Consider the following 20,149-nt stretch of genomic DNA (forward strand, 5'->3'; position numbering starts at 1 on the left):
CCACATCATAATTTAGCATTGTTAGTTTTAGGCTTCTTAGCAAATATTAAGTAATAAACTGTAGGCTTCAAAGTATAGGGCTGGATACTCACTGTTTCACCTGGGCTGCCTGGTTGGTCTGTAGCAGTCACTGAAACAGAATAATGCATGTTTATAATTTTCTGCAGCTCTCAACATTGAATGAAGTATGCCGTTTAGAAAATCACGCTGTTTTTGAAACAGCGATATATATACGGGCAACCAAGGTCCACTAGTGACTTACGAAAATGTACGTACTCCATGCTGAAGAGAACTATCCAATTCAATTAAAAGCAAAATAATGCGAGTGCTGCATATCTGAAATAAAGGCAGAACGTTTTGAAAAATCTTTGCCGGCCTGGCAGCTTGTGGGGACAGAGGAGGGGCCTTAATGTTTCCAGTTCTTCTGACTCTACTTCAGCGATGAAGGGATGCCAGAATGTTATGGGAGGTTCGTTGAACAGGCGGAGAGAAAAGGAAGGTCAGGTGCATGTGGGAGCTGAGGAGAGATTGATAAAGCTGTCATGGACACAAGACAAAGGACTGCTAATGCGAGTGTAAAAGACTAAATAAGGTGCTAATAGTGGCATAAAGGTAAGGTAGCAGAATGTGACAATGGCAGAACAAGGACCAGTACTCTGTGAAGGCAAACCATAAAAGCATATTACTGGTCCTGTGAGGAAAAGAGTTTCGTTAAAAACGCATATCAAAAATGCAGTTCAGGGTTCATGGTTTGCATTGTTAATTGCAAAATACATGAAAGGGCCTATTCAGAAGAATGGATGCTGTTCCACCAGTTTACATTGGCTTTCCCTGGGGCTTTGTAACAAGCCACACATTGAAATGTGAGCAATGCATGAAGATGGTGAATTGAAATGACAAACAACAGGAAGGCTGCTGCGGGTCCGCAATCTTGATTGGGAATGGTTGTGAGCAACTAAACAATTCACTGAAGATGGAGGCTCCACAAATATTCGCATGCTCAACGATAGGGGAGCCCAGCACATCAGTGCAGATGATATGGTTGAAGCATTTGCAACAATCTGCAGCCTGAAGTGGGGAGTGAACGACCGATCTCGGCCACCTCCAGAGACCCCCAGCATCTCAGATGTCAGCTTTCCGCCAACTGGCTTCGCCCCATGTGTTACCAAGTGTCGGCTGATAGTATGAGATATTGCAAAAGCTATGGGTACTCACAATATTCTGGCAATAATACTGAAGACTTGCACTCCAGAGCATGCCGTGTGCCTAGCCAAGTTCATCCAGCATGGGCTACAACATTGTCATCTACCCGGCTGTATGTCCCATCCACAAAATGCAGGACAAATGTAACCTGGTCAATTACTATCTCATCAGCCTACTCTTGATCATCAGTAAGGTGATGGAAGGGGTCTTCAATTGTGCTATCAAGCAGCACTTGCTTAGAAGGAACCAGCTCACTGACACTCAGTTTGGGCTCCACCAGGATCACTCAGCTCCTGACCTCATTACAGCCTTGGTTCAAACATGGACAAAAGATCTGAACTTCGAAGGTGAAGTGAGAGTGACTGCTTTTGACATCAATTCCACGTTTCACCCAGTGTGGTATGAAGGAACCTGAACAACACTTGAATCAATGGGAATTAGATGGGAACTCTCCACTGGTTTCAGGTGCACCTAGGAAAGAGGAAGATGGTTGTAGATGCTGCAGCATTTTCATCTCAGTTCCAGGATATCAATGCAGGAGTAAATGGGTATTTTCTCTGATGATTGTGCAATGCCCAACACCATACACGACTCGTCAGATACTGAACCAGCTCAGGTCCAAATGTGGCAAGAACTGGACAATATCCAGTATTAGGTGACAAGTTACAAGTAACATTCGCGTGGCACAAGTGTAAGACAATGTCTATCTCCAGCAAGAGAGGATCTAACCATCGCCCCTTGACATTCAAAGTCATTACCATTGCTCAATACCCCATTATCCACAACCTGTGGAGTACAATTGACCACAAACTGAAATGGGTTAGCCAAATCATTACTGTGGCTACAAGAACAGAGCAAAGGCTACGAATCTTGCGGCTATTAAGTCACCTCCAAACTCTCCAAAGCCTGTCCACCATCTACAATGCACAAGTCATGAGTGTGACGGAATACTCTCCACTTGCCTGGTTGCAGCAACAGTTCCAAATGCACTTAAGAAATTCGTCAACATCCAAGACATTGCAGCCTGCTTGATTGGAACCCCATCCAAAAAAACTCCCTTCCTCCACTACCGACGCTCAGTGACAGCAGTGTGTACCATCCATTATCTGCACTGCAGGACCTCACCAAGCCTCCTTACACACCACCTTCCAAATCCACGACAGCTGCATTCTAGAAGGACAAGGGCAGCAGACAAATGCAAACACCAACATCTGGAAATTCTGCTCCAAGTCTCTCACCATCCTGACTTGGAAATATGTCCACTGTTTCTTCACTGTCGCTGGATTGAAAACGTGGAACATCCTCCCTAACAGCACGTTGGATGTACCTACACCACAGGATCTGCAGCGAGTGAAGAAGGCAGTTCACTACCATCTTCTCAAGGGGCAATTAGGGATGGGCAATAATACTTGGCCTAGCCAGTGGCACTCACATCCATGAATGAAGGGGAAATAATAAAAAAAAAATCACCATCTTGCTCTCATATTCACATTTCTGTCCCTGATAAAATTTTCAACTTAACCCCAATGTTAACTGGAGGAACAGCAACTCATCCTACGATCAAGTGCTTTACAGCCTTCTAGACTTAATGATGAGCTCAGCAACTTCAAACCATGAACTCTAACCTCCAATCTGTTATACTTTTTCCAACCCCTTCTACACACAGAGCCAGTCCAGAACTTGTTTTGTGTTTTAACTTCAGAGAGCTCTGACGCTTGCTCTGCTACTAACACATTCTAATGTCGAACCTGTATCTCGCTATTACCATCTGCTTAGTCTTTAACGCTATCAGCACCACTCCCTTTTGGCTTGTGTCTTTGACATCTTTATCAAATTTCACCTGAGCTCCCAACTATACTTGGCCTTCTACTTTGTTCCACCTGTTCCAACCCCTCCCTTGAACAGTACAAAATCCGTTACATTTATACGTCATTTCAGCTCTGAAGAAGGGCCATATGGATCCGAAACATTAGCGCTGTTCCCCTCTCTACAAATGCTGCCAGATCTGCTGAGTTTTTTCCAGCATTTTCTGTTTTTATTTCAAATTATCCAATCACTCGAAATCCGGTACAAGTAAACATCAAAACGTATGTAGGAGATTGATTTCAAATCTGCTTTTGCAACGTTTTCAGTAAATGTATTTCAGATAATAAGCAGTCGCTGTGTAAAGAAACAAGCCTATAGAGCTCTCCCTGCCCCATCCCCCTTCACCAGCTTATATTTCATCTCATTTCGATATGTCTTAGTTCTGATGAAGTGTCATACGGTCTCGAAACGTCAACTGTGTCCCTCTCCGCTGATGCGGTCAGAACTGCTGAGATTTTCCAGGTATTTTTGTTTTTGGTCTAGATTTCCAGCATCCGCAGTATTTTGTTTTTAGCATTGATTTCTGGTCTGGTATTTTTTGCTAATTACCTTAGTCAGTTGTTTCATCCTAAGTATCACTTGCCATTTATTGACATCCAAAGCTTTTGTGTAACAGCAACATTCCAAAGGTTGCAGTAGAACGTTCCCGGTTGCACTCCCCACCCAGACTAATCCAATGAATGGACAGTGGAGCTCCACTTGCAATTTCTGTCTTAACGCCCGGCAGGGTACGTGTACCTGGTGTGTCTGCACACATTCCTCAATCCGTCCATCATCACCACCTCCCCTCCACTTCGTGAATGTACTCCCGCTGCAAGGCTATTAACCCCTCCACCATCCCCACCACTGCCAACCTCCACGCCCTGTTCTCCAACCCGACTCTGTAGGCCTAATCACCACAACCATTGGTATGGCCATGGTGATGGATATGGATAGTTCCTTTGCTGATAGGCTGTTCATCCTGTGCGAATCTGTCAATTATGGCATTGTTATTTCCCCGGGGAGAAGTGCAAAGATATTAATAAAAAATGCAATCGTGCATTTAAATGGATATTGAACACTTTGGTTTACTTACTCTTTTTAGATAGGAGGACGCCCAGTAACGCAGAGATCAGAATAAGTACTATGAATGAGCCAAAAACCAAACTCAAAGCCAAAGGAACATTATAACCTGAGAAGGGAGAAAACAGTAAAGTGTTTTGCAATGAGCGTAAAGCTATAACCGTGGTAATGATAACAGTGACAAGTTTATCTATTTGTAGCTGGTAACTCATCATTGTCCAATAGAGTTTTAGAAAAAAATGGATAAAAGTATGTGCGCAAATGAATATTATCGCTGAAATGATTACGAAGTGCTAATGTCAATTGGCCAAACCAGGGACTGAGATTAATGCTCGGGGGGACTCGGGTTCAAATCGCATAACATGCAGTCAACTAATAAAGATTGGAATTGAGAGCTAGTTTCGAAAATGGCTACCGTGAAATTATCATCCGCGGTGTTAAAAAAATAAATAAATCTGGTGTGCTAGAGTCTTTTATGGAAGGATATCAGCTTACCTAACGGGTAGCACGTGACTCCAGACTCACATCAATGTGGCTGATTTTTAACTTCCCTCTCAGTTAACCTAGCAAGCCATTCAGTTCAAGGGCATTCAGGGATTGGCGACAACTGCTGTCCTTGCCATCGACGCCCACTTCCCATTAAGTACATATATGGCTATGCTCTTCCAGGGTGCAGCGAGATGGCGTTGAATGGCCTTTTGTTGCACAAACATGGGTGCAGATCAAATCTGCCAATTGGCCTGTGGAATATATTCTATGGTATTTTCTACAACCTATGCAATGTTGTTTTAAATTCAGGTACATTACACTATACTTTAAAAAAAAAACAGACTTCATTTTCTACTTACTGGGCCTCGTTCCGCGAGGTTTATGTTTCGGTTCTTGACGGTCTGCAACAGAAAAGTGAAAGGGCTAGAGAACCGAGTCGGGCGGCGGAGCAAAGACAGGGGCCATGGGCTCGGCCAGTCATGGTAGGCTGCGCGTGATATTTCGTAATGTCGACTGCAGTGGAGCTTAATATCACGTGATGAGTGTAACCAGTGGCCTCTCCAATTTTGAGCCATTGCAAAAGATGACTGTTTAGCCGCCCACATTTGAAGTCCTCTTACTCAAGCAAAATAAACAGACAAGGCAGACAGACTCACAAACAACTACAGCTCTCGTGTGTTAGGCCCCGGAAGCTTGCATGAGTTAGTTAGGGGCCTCACTTTTTTTTTAAAGCGTTAACAGTAGTATAATTGCTTCCTCTTCAGAGATAACTAGTCATGCCTTGCACTTAATCAGGCAGTCCCAGCTCCAGTAGGGAATATGCATGCCTCATTTTGTAGCTATCACTGTACAATTCGCTCTCAGAACATAATTAGTTCACCACCACGCTCGCACTGCGCTGAATGTGACCTCGCATAGTCTATGTAGGGCCACTAAACACGTCTTTTGCCCAAATAACAGGCATGAGACATCAATGGCATGACTATTTCATAATCAGGTAGATTAGGTAGCCTGTTCAAAGGGGGTTGCAGCTGGGGTCTATGCTTAACTAGAGGTACTCAACAACTTATATCACAGGTCATGGAGAGCGACACAACCTGTCCTTTTTTTTTGTCAATGTATATTCACAAACTCCTCTCTGAGGGAATGAATTTGGGTGCAAGCCCCGTCCAGAGACCTGTCAACATCATCCAGACTGACGCTTTCATTCCACTACTGAGGGACTGCTGCAGATTAGGAGGGAAGGAACTTCAGTTGCTACATGAAACATCGAAATCACATAATTTTAGTATTTCTTTATTAATAAAGCACACGGGAGTTCTCCCCGGAATCCTTTGTGTAATGTACACTAATCAACCATCATTGTTAAAACAGGCTATTTGCTTACTATCGCAAAGGAGTTTGTGGGATATGGTCGTGCATATCTTGACTGCCCGGCACTGGACAAATGGCCAAATTCAAAATTAATTCATTGCCTTTAAGTGGGCATTGTTCCATTGATTGTTTAGGACGTGTAAATCGCGCTGTTACTGTCGTACTTTGCAGATATGCAGTTATACGTAGGTCAACGTGAACAAAAGTCCAAGTTAGAAAGAAGGCACCACGGACTTCACTGAAACAAAAAAAATGCAAAGGAGCTATTCTGCATATCCCGACACCTCCGAGGTGTCGCAATAGACGTTGCATTTCAGGCCGGCCCTATGGATCCAGCCTTAAGGGAGAATAATGTTAAAGGGCTTTCGGGGCCCAGGTACTGGTGTAGACATACAGCAATCTTTCCTGTCAATATATGATTTCGACTTGAATGTAGGAGGGTAGATGAGTAATTTCGTGGATGACAGGAAAAGTAGTAGGGTGTTAACTAGTGAGGAGAATCGCCTTAGTTTACAGGAGGATATAGACGGGCTGGTCAAATGGGCTGATCAGTGGCAAATGGAATTTAATCCGGATAAGTTTAAGGTGATGCACTTGGGCAGGACAAACAAGGCACGGGAATACACGATGAATGATAGGACCCTGGGAAGTACCGAGGGTCAGAGGGACCTTAGTGTGTGTCCACCTGTCCCTTAAGAAGCAGGACAGGTAGATAAATTGGTTAAGAAGACATATGAGATGCTTGCTGTCTATTAGCCGAAGCGTAATATATAAGAGCAGGAAGGTTATGCTGGAACTGTATAGAACGCTGGTTAGGCCACAGCTAGAGTATTGCATACAGTTCTGAGATCCACATTATAGGAAGGATGGGATTGCACCAGAGTGTAGAGGCGATTTACCAGGATGCTGCCTGGGCTGGAGAGTTTTAGTTATGAGGAGAGTTTGGATAGACTGCGGTCATTTTCCCTAGATCAGAGGAAATTGAGGGGGACATGATTGAGGCGTATAAAATTATGAGGGGCACAGAGAGGAAAGAACTTTTCCCCGTAGTGGAGGGATGAATAACCAGGGGGCATAGAAATAAGCGAAGGAGCAGGAGGTTTGGAAGGGATGTGAGGAATAATCTTTTCACCCAGAAGGTGGTGGGAATCTGGAAATCACTGCCTGGAATGCTGGCAGAGGCAGAAACTCTCATAGCATTTAAGAAGTATTTGGATGTGCATTTTTGGTGCCATGGTATACAAGGCTATGGGCCTAGTCATGGAAAATGGGATGAGAATATTGAGGACAAAAAGAGAATTACCTGGAAAAACTCAGCAGGTCTGGCAGCATCGGCGGAGAAGAAAAGAGTTGACGTTTCAAGTCCTCATGACCCTTCGACAGAACTTGCGTTCGAGTCCTTGGACTCGAATGCAAGTTCTGTCGAAGGGTCATGAGGACTCGAAACGTCAACTCTTTTCTTCTCCGCCGATGCTGCCAGACCTGCTGAGTTTTTCCAGGTAATTCTGTTTTTGTTTTGGATTTCCAGCATCCGCAGTTTTTTTGTTTTTATCTCTGAGAATATTGAGGTACTTGTTTGACCGGCGCAGACTCAATGGGACAAAGGGCCTTTGTTTCACTGCTGTAGCCCTCTAGGACTCTATGGAATTAGACGAATCATTACTGGCAGGATATATTATTGCAGAAGCCAGAATAATATCTGTCCATTTTGTTCAGCACATTGTGATGTTAATTTTTATAAGAAAGTCTGCAGTTATTTCAAAACTGCTTTTTTAGTAAACTAGTATTAATAATAATGTATTTTCAAATAGTTGTAAATTCCTTAACTCCCAAGTTATGTGCTAAAATCCTAGTTTTAAAACTCGCCTTCAACTTATGGTCATTGAGTGTAAAGATTTCGTCAAAACTCTGCCAGAACGTGAAACGTGAGTGCTGCATTTTGGAAATATTTATTTTGCTTCATTTATGTGCATCGTCTGTTAACTGTTAATGATGCGTAGTTAATATCTGGTTGTAAGTAGTGGCGTTGCTAAGATGATTGACAACGTTATGTGGCTGGGGCAAGCGTGGAAGCAGAATGGCGAGTCAGGTTGCTTATGATAGTGACATTTAGATCATTCACAATGGATTTATTATGTGTGAAACACGTGACAATTTGGAATATTTCCATTCTTTGTATTGAATGGACGAAGCAAGCTCAGAGGACAAAACCCCTGATCGGCATGGATTGCATACATCCACTTTAAGATCATATAGGGGAAAAAAACAGGGTCATTCATGCACATATTTTATAATTCGTTAGAAAAATGTTCAGTGCCAGAAGACTGCCACATAACTGATACAATTCTCTGTATAGGAAGAGGGGCACAATATATTCAGGGCATGACCAACCAATTAGCACAATGCCAGTGGTAGGAAAAATAATGTAATAATGGCTTCAGGAGAGAACAGGATAACCTCTACAATTAAGGAACTTCATAATCAACAGTCAGCATGGAATTCAAAATGGAAATTCTTCCTGGACCAACCTCATTGTTTCTTTGTGAAGGTAACAAAGCGACTAGAAAAGTGGTGAGCAGTAAATGTAATTCTTCTGGATTTTCAAAGAAGGTGTCCCATAATAGCCAAATTAATATGATTAGAGAGTTGGCTCAGAGAACAACTGGCTTAAAAGATTTTTGGCCGACCTCGAGCTACTGTGAGAGTAGAGTTAGTGTTTGCCATAGGGAGTTATAGAAGGTGGGAAATGTTGTTCCACAATGCTGGGCGGTTGGACCATAACTGCAAAAAAACTTACATTGGTGACGTGGACTTTGGGATCATAAGCATAATTTCCAAATTTATGGATGCTGCCTAATTGAGGGGTAGGATGGTCAATAGCGAGGAAGACTGCAAGGAATCACAGAAGGACATTAATAAAATTATAAAATGGGAAACAATTGCCCAATGAATTTCAACACATAAAATTGTGGAATAGCACATTTTGGTAGTGACAACGGGGGTAGTGGGGGGGGTGGGGGGCTGGGGGCGGGCGGTAGGGGGGCGGTGTTCTGGGAGGTGTTGGTGGCTTGGGGGCGGGGGGTTGGTGAAATGGTACCTGGAAGCTGTGCTTTCGGTGGGCGAGTTAATCAAGTGTTGTTCAGATTACAAATGCACTAAGTACCAATATTTTGTCATAGGGTGATGAGACCATGACGCTAGCAAACTGAACACTAGCTTTTATTTCTAGAGAGATACAATTGAAAAGTAGGGAAGCTAAACCTGATTCAGAACTTGGTTCAGCCATATTTAGCGAACACTGTTATCTTCTTGTCAACATATTGTTCAAAACAAAAAATAATAATGATATTTCGGGGAAGACAAGGTTTATACAGGTTATACGTGTGTATACATGTCAGGAAAGGGTTGGAAAGCTGGGTTTCTTCTCCACTGCAGAAAATATTCTTCTGGTTGGACCTCATAGAGGCATTTATAATTGTGAAGCTACTGGTAGATGGACGTAGAAATTATGTTTCCATGGTGGGGGACATCCTGACCTGTGGCAAACATTATAAGATATTGACTATGAATTCCAGTAGGGATTCCGGATGAAACTTCTTCACCAAATGAGTGGTGAGAAAGCGGAGTTCTATGCCACAGCTGATGGTTGAAGAGAATCTGATGCATTGAAGTGGAGGCTCATTTGAGACTGAAGGTCATAGAAGGTCCAGATTAGGGAAGATGGCAGATGACCCAAGTGACCTATGAAGACTGACATGATATCCGTGGGCACATAAGGCCTCTTTCTGGGCCCCCATAACTTAGGCAACCAATCATAGACACAGGCTATGATAAGTGCATAGCAAGGCCTATTAAACCCTACATTCAAAATTTACATCCATTCTTGTGAAACCATTCAACCATGTGACAGGGTCGGTCATTGCACAATGTATCCGCCATTCTCTCTATTTATCACTTATATAGAAGGCAGCAATTAGTATCAAACAGATATTGCTGAAAAACAAAATGACTTTGAAGCGTTTTGATTAGGGGACTATCTTGGACGCGTCACATATTTCTGCAATGCTCATGTTCTGCACCACCAAACGACTATTTATCAAACAAATAAATCATTCTGCGCCGTTTCGAATTCAAACATGTGGTCTTTTGAACTGCTGACAGTCACTGAGTGGAATACATCACATACGTCATAGAGTGCAATACATCAATTATCAATGAACTCACCCAACACGGTAACTTGCATTAGGTTGCTTCGTGCGGTGTACACCTTTGTACCGTTATATTCTATGAGGCACTGGCACGAGTAGCAGCCGTCGTTGTTAAAGTCTAGGGCTGTTATGGAAACGGTAACGTTGCTGCTTACTTCTGCAATTGGCAAGTTCAAATATGCATCGTGATAATCTTGGTAGAAAAAGCACTGACCATTTGTAACAGTGGTGCATGACATGCTGAGATTCTCGCCTGTAATAACCACAGCGGCAGCTGGTTGAAGGATGGTTAGAGGTGCCTTTATTCCTGCTGAATATCAATATCAAAAACATTGAATTGGTCAACGTTAAGGCATTATGTACACCTGGTCCTGATAGTCCAGTAACACTACACAAATGATATTTTAATAGCTACTGTGACATAAAATGCCTGCGTTCAATTAGTTTTTTTTAAAAGGTTTTTTTTTAATTTTTATTCATTTCTGGGATGTGGATCTCACTGGCAAGCCAGCATTTATTTCCCAACCCTAATTGCCCTTGAGAAGGTGGTGGTAGCTGCCTTCTTAAATCGCTGCAGTCTCTGCAGTGTTGGTAGACCCACAGTGCTGCTCGGCCTTTTATTTTAACGGATTGACACAACTGAGTGGCATGCTGGGCCATTTCAGAGGGCAGTTAAGAGTCAACCACGTTACTGTGGATCTGGGGTCACAAGTAGGCCAGGCCAGGAAGGGACGGCAGATTTCCTTCCCAGGAGGACATTAGTGAAACAGACGGGCTTTTACGACAATCGACAATGGTTTCATGGTCACCGCCACCGTCTCCCCTGAGGGAGCTTAATACAATTGCGTGTGCTTGTCAGGGGTAGGGAGGGGGAGCAGGGGTTTTGGCGGTGGAGTACCAGGACTTGTACTGGGATGAAATACCAAACAAGTGATCACGCACCCGCCTCCGAGTACCTCCTGTCCCGAATGCAGTTCCGTCTGTTGTCTCCAATGGAACCGGCTATTGGAAGATTAAACTGGCGGCAATGCAAGCTCGATTATTACGCGTAATTTCTGGTTGAGCTCCACATTCAATGAGTCAGTAACTGGATCCTTCAGGAGCCATATACTAACTTGGCAATGCACTCCATCTATGCCATGAATTATATCCAACCCTGTAGTAGTGCCAGCCAATTTTCAGATCTGTAAGCAGCAAATGCCTTAACTAAAAGACAAAGAGGCTCCAGCACTCTTTAACCAACAGATTAACAGGATTTTCCGACAGCAGCAACCACAGCACGCACTATAACACACTGTTAACGTAGTAAAACCTTGCATGGCAAAGGCAATTTGACACGGGACCGCAAATGATTCGGGTAGAAGATGTCTTGCTTGTCAAAGAACAAAATTTCAGGGTAAACCTGGGAGGCCCAGGCTAATGTAATAGGCCAAGGTATCAAAGCCCAGCATAGCAGCTGGGAACTTAAATTCAACAATTTATATGGTCCTATCATTAAGAGTGACCATGAAACTTGCCTCAATTTTCATTTAAAACTACACCTGGTTCACTGGATTTTCCATCCCGGCCTAGCCTACGTGTGATTCCAGGCTGACACCAAGTGGTTCACTCTTACCTTCCCTCTCAACTGGCCTAGCGTGCCATTCAGTTCAAGGGGATTTTTTTTTCATTCCTGGGAGGAGGGTTTCACTGGCAGAGACAGGATTTATTGCCCATATACTTATTTGCCCTTGTAAATGTGGTGATGAGCTGTTTTCTTGAACCGATGCAGACCATGTGGTGTGGGTCTATCCACAGTGCTGTTAAGGAGGGAGTTCCAGGATTTTGTCCCTGTGGTGTAGGTACACCCACAGTGCTGTTAGGGAGGGAGTTCCAGGATTTTGTTCCTGTGGTGTAGGTACACCCACAGTGCTGTTAGGGAGGGAGCTCCAGGATTTTGTCAGTGTGGTGTAGGTACACCCACAGCGCTGTTAGGGAGGGAATTGCAGGATTTAGACCCAGCGACAGTGAAGGAACGGCCAATATATTTCCGAGTCAGGATGGTGATTGGCTTGGAAGGAAATTCTAGCTGGTGCTTTTACCATCTATCTGCTTCCCTTGCCCTTCTAGATGGTAGTGGTCGTGGGTTTGCATGGTGCTGTCGAAGGAGCCTTAGTGAATTCCTGCAGAACATATAGTAGAAGGTATATACTGCTGCATATGTGCACCGGTGGTGGAGGGAGTGAATGTGGGAGCTGTACTCGTCCAGCCTAATGGGGACTATTCCGTCACATTCCTGACTTGTGCGATGGTGTACAGGCTTTGGGGAGTCAGGAGATGGGTTAATCATCGCACTATTCCCAGCCTCTGACCTGATCTTGTAGCCATAGTATTTTAACGGCTGGCCTAGTTCAGCTACTGATCAATGGTGTCCCCCAGGATATTGATAGCAGGGGATTCAGTGATGTTAATGCCATTGAACATCAATGGGTGATGGTTGGATTATCTCTTGTTGGAGATGGTCATTGTCTGACACTTGTGTAGTGCGAATGTTACTTGTCACTTGTCAGCCCAAGCCTGGATGTTCTCCAGGTCTTGCTGCATTTGGACATGGACTGCTTCAGTATCTGAGGAGTGCTGAACGTTGTTGAATTATCAATGATCGTCCTCAATTCTGACCTTATGATGGAAGGAAGGTCATTAATGAAGCAGCTGAAGAGGACACAACCCTGAGAAGCTCCTTAGGTGAAGTGCTGGAGTCTACTGACCTCCAACAACCACAAACATCTCCATTTAATCCTAGGTATGACTCCAAACAACGGAGATTCCTCCCCCTTGTCCCAACTGACTCCAGTTTTGCTGGCGCTCCTTAATGCCACACTCAGGCAAATGCTGCCTTGATATCAAGGGCAGTCACTCTCACCTCGGGGGTTTAGCAATTTTGTCCATGTTTGAACCACGACTGTTAAGAGGTGAGGAGCACAGTGGCCCTGGCAGAATAGATTGGAGAACTGGGATTGTTTTCCTTAGATACGATAATTTTGAGGGGGAGATTTTTTTTAACAAGTATTTTAAATCATGAGGGTATGGAACAGGATTGTGGAAAGGAAACAATGCTCCCATTGGTGGAACGATTGAAAACCATAGGGCACAGGGGTCATCTAATTGGCGAAAAATATCAAGGCGACATAAGGAAAAGCAAATCCTGAAGTGAGTTTTTAGGATTTGGAAAGCGCTGCCTGGCACTGGAAGGGTCAAAAAATCTACTCAAGAGGGAATTGGATTATGATCAGAAAAGGAAGATTGCGCAAGGCTACGGGGAAAGTTAGGGAAATGGCTGAAGGTGAAACGCTCCTTCAAGGGCCCATCCACGGCAGAAGGGACCGAATGGCCTCACCATGTACTATAACCATTCTCTGATTCTGTTACAGCAACACAACACCTGTTTCCTAAAACTCCTGCAAGAAGGAACACCTGTCAATCTGATTCTGGTATTGGACTCTTTTGGGAAACCACCCTTCCAGCAATAAACTTTAACCCTAACTGCCCTGTGCAGTTGACGAACAAATATGTTTTGATCTGAAACAACGAAGCAGTTCAGGTCCAAGCAGATTGCCCGCCAATATTTTCATATCAATGAGAGCAATAAAATTGGATATTGCCACAGAGCACCACATTTTTAGAATGAGTAAAATTAAACTATGGTGAGAATCATCAATATAATTCTGTAAAGCCAGTTTCAACAACTGATCTAGAAATCAGGAGACACTGCTTTAAGAGGGTTTGAATGTGGAAAAGGCTGCCAAATACAACAGTTATGGCGAGTAGTGTTGGAGCAATAAAGGAAAATGTAGTTATGAGCGTGAGGGGTTGGCGGGGGTTGAGGGGGAGGGGGGTTGTTAGTGCGGGTTGGGGAGGGGTAATGCGGAGGAATGGAACTACATGTTGATAGAGATAGAGGACGAGGTTTGAGAAAAAGTTCGTGTAGAAAATAAACGCTGGTTTTGACGAACTGGGTGAATTTGGAGAGCCTCTGTGCTGTGCCTTTTATGTAACTGGTATTTCAAACGCTATTGTAGACCATTAGGGAATTTGAATTATGCACATTCCTTTTTTTTTCAATTTGCAAAAGTAAGATTTTGCAGTGTGAGAAGATATATGTTTCTTTTAGTATTTGGGGCATATGGTGACATTTTGTAAAAAAAAATTATGTGTGTGTGTGTCCATGATTAATTAAATTTCGGTGAAGGCTAATAGAGATAGCTTTTCAGTGGGAACTGAGCGCTGAAAGATGCATGTGTTCGTAATGAGAGGCTATGGTGAATTTCAACGTACGAGGAGATAGACTGGGCTTTTAAACTTTAAAAGTGTTTTTAAAATGCTTTTATAATCTTGTGTGCTTAAGCTATTCTAATTTTTAAATGTGTGACTGGAATTCTATGCTACTGAGATCGATAGTTTTCAAAATACCAAACAAAAAGTAATGAACATTAAAACAAGTGTTCCCCAGGGATCTGGATTGGTCAGTGAATAACATGGGTAGTGGTGTCATGAACATATTAATGTATGCCATGCTGGATTTTTTTTTATTATTGGAAATTTATGCTCAAGTCAGTGGGTGTGTCTTAATTAGATTAAAGGCAGCTAGTCTGGGTGGTTTTATGTACACTAGTTTTGACATGTAAGAGAAGTAGGACGTATTTGCATTTTGTTGAATGTGGCATTCAAGAAGGGGAGTGAAATCTGGCACCTAGCTAGAATAGACCAAGCAATCTTTCTATTACTAATAAAATTGTTACTATGAAAGTGATTTTATTGTTATAAGAGTTGGAGGTCAAAGGGGCTGGTGACACAGTGAAAATTTAAATTCAATGAGATCTGCTGGATATAACCGATCACAGTTTTCTGAGTGAAGGGCAAAGGCAACGTAAGATCAAAGCGTACCACTCTCTCTGCAAAGAAGCCAAAGTTAAAGGAACCCCATTTGGAATTTTTAGGTGAAAATTGTTTGCCTGATGTCTGGTTAATACTAGAGCTTGCTGTTGCCTTAATGGAGATTAGTTTGAGATTTAAAAAAAATTATTATAGTATTAATTTGTAACCATGTAAATGTATTTCACTTGTGTAAGTTAACAAATACCTCATGTGTTTTGAAATAAATCCTCTTGAGAACTCGTAGTCTTAGTCCTGAATTCCGAGCTGCATCTCAAACATACCATAGGTTATGAGAGTTGTTTAAAGTTTCCCTCTGGGACTTTTAAATAATTCAGCTTTACCAACTGCTGTGTCATAACAGGTGGCCATAAGAAATTTTGATGTGTGTTTGCAGGACTTAAAATTCATTGCTTGAATAGGAATTTGTGATTTTAAATGATGTGAGTACTAGGAGAACATTAAGCTTTGGGGTTTGGTGTTGAAGTGTTTTAGTCTAGCTTGTCTGCAACATGTCTTTAGCAGTTGCTTAGACTATTCTTGGTGTGGTAAATGTGACTGTGATGTATTTGAAATCTTCGACTGAAATTCGGCTGAGAGTTAGCAGATTAAACACAGGTAGAAATAAAACCAGAATTCCGTAAGACTGACATGGTTAAAACACTAACTCCACATTTAAAGTTAGAGGAAGGAAATCCTGAAACTAGTGTGTCACAGCTAGAGCTAGTAAGGCTTCAGATGCAGATGGAAACATGTGCCATAGGAAAAGACAGAGAAAGGCAGAAACCTGAATTGGAAACAAAGAGATAAATTAAAAGCACACTTCCAAAGAAAAGGACAAATTGAAATGAATAGAAATATTAAAAGAATGTTTCAATTGGGAAAGGAGGAGCAAGAAAAGGGAGTGTAAAGATGGCAAGAAAGAAAATATAGAAAGATTAACCTTCAACTGTAGAGCGAAAAGTTAGCGAGTGAGGAAAGAGAGAAGTTAGGAGATAACAGATAGGCAATAAAAGCCAGATGGTTTTAGTTGTCTAATGTGAAATTTAAAATAAAGGAGAGAAAGAGAGATTGTGATGCACATAGTGACTTTGATTCCTTTGACAAATAGATTTGACTACAACTTCAGTTGTTGCCTAAATTTACAGAGGAGGGAGATGAAAGATAATTCAAGAGATACTTCGATTATTATGTTGCATATTGTTTTGTTAGTTGCAACCAATGAATGTGTATGCTGGCTTAGAAGCGGAGTGATCGGCAGACAAGGAGGTAGTTACAAAAAGCAGTAACACAAACTTATGATCTTGCCTCTGAAGCTAATCAGTTGAAATTTGCCATTCTAAAAGAGCTAAGCAGATATTTGTAATCTCTACAAATAATTGCCATGGTGTTAACATATTGAAACTGAATCTCTCACAGCAACATCATGCACCGCCACGTTTTTCATCCCTCACCTATTTGCACAAATTGCCTTGGGTGACTGGAACTGCCCTTGTAAGTGATTTTGACAGTTTTCTATAAGGTAACTTTCTAACACATATACAATCTTGAATCATCGCTGTAACCTGTGTTTCAGAACTTCCCTGGGTAGATTGTGGAGCACATTCCCACCTCCCTGGATACTGCTAACTCTTCCTTTATACAAGTGTACAAAGGGTAACGGTCTGTATTGCACTTGAGTCTCTGAGCCCACAACGCTGTTACTTCCTGGCCCTTCCAAGCCCCTATCACTGCAATCGGTTTGCCGTCACGGCATTTGGAGTTCTCCTATTGTAATTGTGCCAAGACCGAATGGTTCACAAAGATACGTATTGACTACCAGAAAGTAAATGCAGTCACAATGGCGGATTCGTATCACATTCCCAAGAATGGGGCAGTCAGCGTTTGTCACAAGAACTGACGGATTGCAAGAATACTGGCAAGTACACTTAGCGGAAGGGCAAAAGAGATATCAGCTTTTGTGACACAGGATCGTTTATATCAATGCAAATTAATGCTATTTGGTATGAAAAATGCAATAACAACATTTCAGAGACTAACAAAACTAATGATTGTAGGGTTAAGCAATTGTGCTGCCTTTCTTGTTGACTGGTCACTCAAACCTGGGAGGAACATCTGTAACACTTGAATGAACTGCTTGACTGTCTACAGGCAGCCAGCACATTTGCAAAGCGGGCATTAGGGAATTTGTGAAAGCAATGGTTACATATTTGGGCCACATTGTTGGACGTGGGCAAGTTGCTAAACTGATGCCAGACGATAAGCCATTGTGGTGTTTCCAGTGTCTACAACAAAACGGGGTGTTTTGGGAATCCTCTGCATGAGTATATTTTATGGTAAATTTGTGCCAATTTACAGCAGTGTAGTTTCTCTATTGCCTGGAATATTGAAAAAGAAAAGGAAATTCTGATAGACTCAAAAGTGGCAGACTGCACTTGACAGCTCGAAATTTCCATCTGATTATACAAAGCAGCTTAACAATGGCTGTTGACACGTGCGATTTGGCTGTTCGTGCTACGTTGCTAAAGGGTCATGAAATGTTACTTCAGAATCCATTGGGTCATTTCTCACGGACGTTCAATGTGCATCAGGTTAAATATTCAGCTAATGGGAATAAAAGCGATCTAGGCACTTAACAGCCTTCCGGACTGAATATTGAGTTCAACAATTTTAGATCATTAACTCTCTCCTCCATCCCCACCCCCTTTCCTATCCGCCCCCCGTCTTTTTTCCAAAGATTTATATAGATTTTTCTTTTCCCACATATTTCCATTATTTTTAAATGTACTTCCAGCCATTGTTTTATTTCTACCTTTTAGCATATTTCGATTCCTTCAACCAATCCCCACTGGGGCTATCTGTCGTTGCTTGTCCTGCATTCTACCTTTAATTAGCACATTTCTTAGATAATATCAAAACCTTCAACACCTCTTCTTCCTTTTGCCTAGGACATCTTTTGGCTATCTCCACCTATCACTGGCCCTCTATCAAGCTCTACTTGTCCCATCCCTCCTTAAACCAGCTTATATTTTACATCTCTTCAATTTTTACTCCGTTCTGTTGAAGAGTCATACGGACTCGAAACGTTAACTGTGTTCCTCTCCGCAGATGCTGCCAGACCTGCTGAGTTTTTCCAGGTATTTTTATTTTTATCTTAAGTTTGGATTTAGCTTCACGGAATTTTGAAGCGTGTGCTGCAAACAACACTTCAGAGACAATTGTATATACGGGCCAAAAGTCTTTGAAGTTTCTGGAAAAGTTTCAAGATTAAAACGCCTGATGGTTCCAGGCCAGTTTGTTACTGCAACCGTTCAGTTTAAAAATTGCTGATGTGGCGAGCCTAGAGAATTTAATTACAAATGCGTTGTACAGGAGATGAAGTTAAAAGTGACTTGGAAGTTGGGGAATTGAGGATGAACTGCAATGAGCTAAATTCTTTTTAAAATGTATATCTGTTCATGGTTGTTGCATGTACACCATACTGTTTATTTTATATAGCTAAGCATAGTAAGCAATGCAAAGTGCATTGAGAAAATTAACATGCTTTTTGATACATGATGATTCATTATCTTCCATTTATGGGATGGTGTGAAAGAGCATGTTTGTAAAAATACTTTGGGAATATGATTGTATACTGTAAAGAAGACTTTGTATGTGTGTGTGTGTGTGTGTGTGTCTGTGTGTGTGTGTGTGTGTGTCTGTGTGTGTGTGTGTGTGTGTGTCCATGATTAAACAAACTTGGGAGGAGTCATCATAGAGACAGCTTGTCTATGGGAACAGTGAGATGTAAGGTAACGGTGCGAGATTCAGACATTTTTACTGATACTTACTGAATTTGAACGTATGATTAAGTAGGTTGGGAATATAATTTGCAACTGGAGATAGGCAAGAACTTGAATCATCTGCTATTAAATTTCAAAGGGTAGTTTAGAAGCAACAATGGACTTTAACACTTTATGAACATTTCACAAGTAAACAAGGTAAGATTATTGCAGTTTATTTGAACTGCAAATGGAGGCAATAGGAAGACATGAAGCATTTTTGCATTTTGGAAAAGTTGAGTTCAAAGAGGTGCCAAGGACAAAGTAGTCTAGATGAAGGGACAAATAAAAAAGAATATGTAATTAAATATCTTGATGTGATTTGTAGGCGGCTATATATATAATCAAAATCCTAAAATTGTTATTGGCATTCATTGCTTCTGGGATCATATGTGTACCCCCGTTTTCAAAATTCAAAAAGAAAGGTTATTATCAGTAAGGTAAGTTTCCCTCTTGGATTTGGCTAGCTCAGCGAATAACATCAACTGCGGTCATAACAAGCGATATTGGGCAATTAAATGGAAGTAGGGCTCATGGATAGCTTCTGCAAAGAACCAGAAGATACACAAGGAGCTGAAAACTGCCTCGGTGCCCTCTAATCACTGATTTAATTATAATTGAACTGAAAGTGGTACATTGGTGCACATTTTTCATTGTACTGCCCAACTTCACCTTGTGTGCTGAGGTGTCGCAACATCCTGTGCATGAGGTTATTTCTACTCACCCTGTATGGTTAATCGTATGACATTACTAGCCTCTGATCGCTTTCGACTAGGTAGCTCTTTGTAATAGATACAACGGTAGTTTCCATTGTTTTTGGAAGTTACATTGGCAATAGTGAAGACTGCTGTTGAATTGGAGTCCAGGACAACATTGAAAATTTGTTCACGGCCTTGGAATACATGAAACTCTTTAGCACCATTGATGCGAGCTTCACACTTGATAATGATGACTCCGCCTTCAAGTACGATGCCAGAATCGGGATCAAAGCTTATAGTCGGCTTTGGAAGTTGACCTGTAAGTGCAAATAATTCCATAATTCATCCTCATGTAATTTTGGGGAAAACATCTTTTCTTTATAGGTTTTGCTAAGAACATAAGATCATGAGACATAGGAGCAGAAATTAGGCCATTCGGCCCATCAAGACAGCTCTGCCTTTCAATCATTGCTGACAAGTTTCTCAACCCTATTCTCCTGCCTTCTCCCCATAACCT

General features: G+C 42.0%; 1 protein-coding gene across 8 annotated transcripts in view; it reads right to left on the minus strand.

Moving 5' to 3' along the window:
• LOC121274855 (immunoglobulin superfamily member 1-like) overlaps positions 1–20,149 on the minus strand; it is a 36,198-nt gene that overhangs the window by 8,091 nt on the left and 7,958 nt on the right. For 7 of the 8 annotated variants that reach the window (XR_005942307.1, XR_005942309.1, XR_005942308.1 and 4 more), the window contains 5 exons: positions 19,659–19,949; positions 10,219–10,512; positions 4,980–5,021; positions 4,145–4,240; positions 93–130 (listed from right to left, as the gene is read on the minus strand). Coding sequence is in view for 5 of the 8 variants with exons in the window: in XM_041182235.1 (XP_041038169.1) it covers positions 93–130; positions 4,145–4,240; positions 4,980–5,021; positions 10,219–10,512; positions 19,659–19,949 (761 nt within the window). In the remaining 3 variants the exon portion in view is untranslated. The remainder of the gene's footprint in view (positions 1–92; positions 131–4,144; positions 4,241–4,979; positions 5,022–10,218; positions 10,513–19,658; positions 19,950–20,149) is intronic. The other variant, XM_041182232.1, reaches the window with a different exon arrangement.

Source organism: Carcharodon carcharias, assembly GCF_017639515.1.
Source record: "Carcharodon carcharias isolate sCarCar2 chromosome 39 unlocalized genomic scaffold, sCarCar2.pri SUPER_39_unloc_1, whole genome shotgun sequence".
NCBI lineage: Eukaryota > Metazoa > Chordata > Chondrichthyes > Lamniformes > Lamnidae > Carcharodon > Carcharodon carcharias.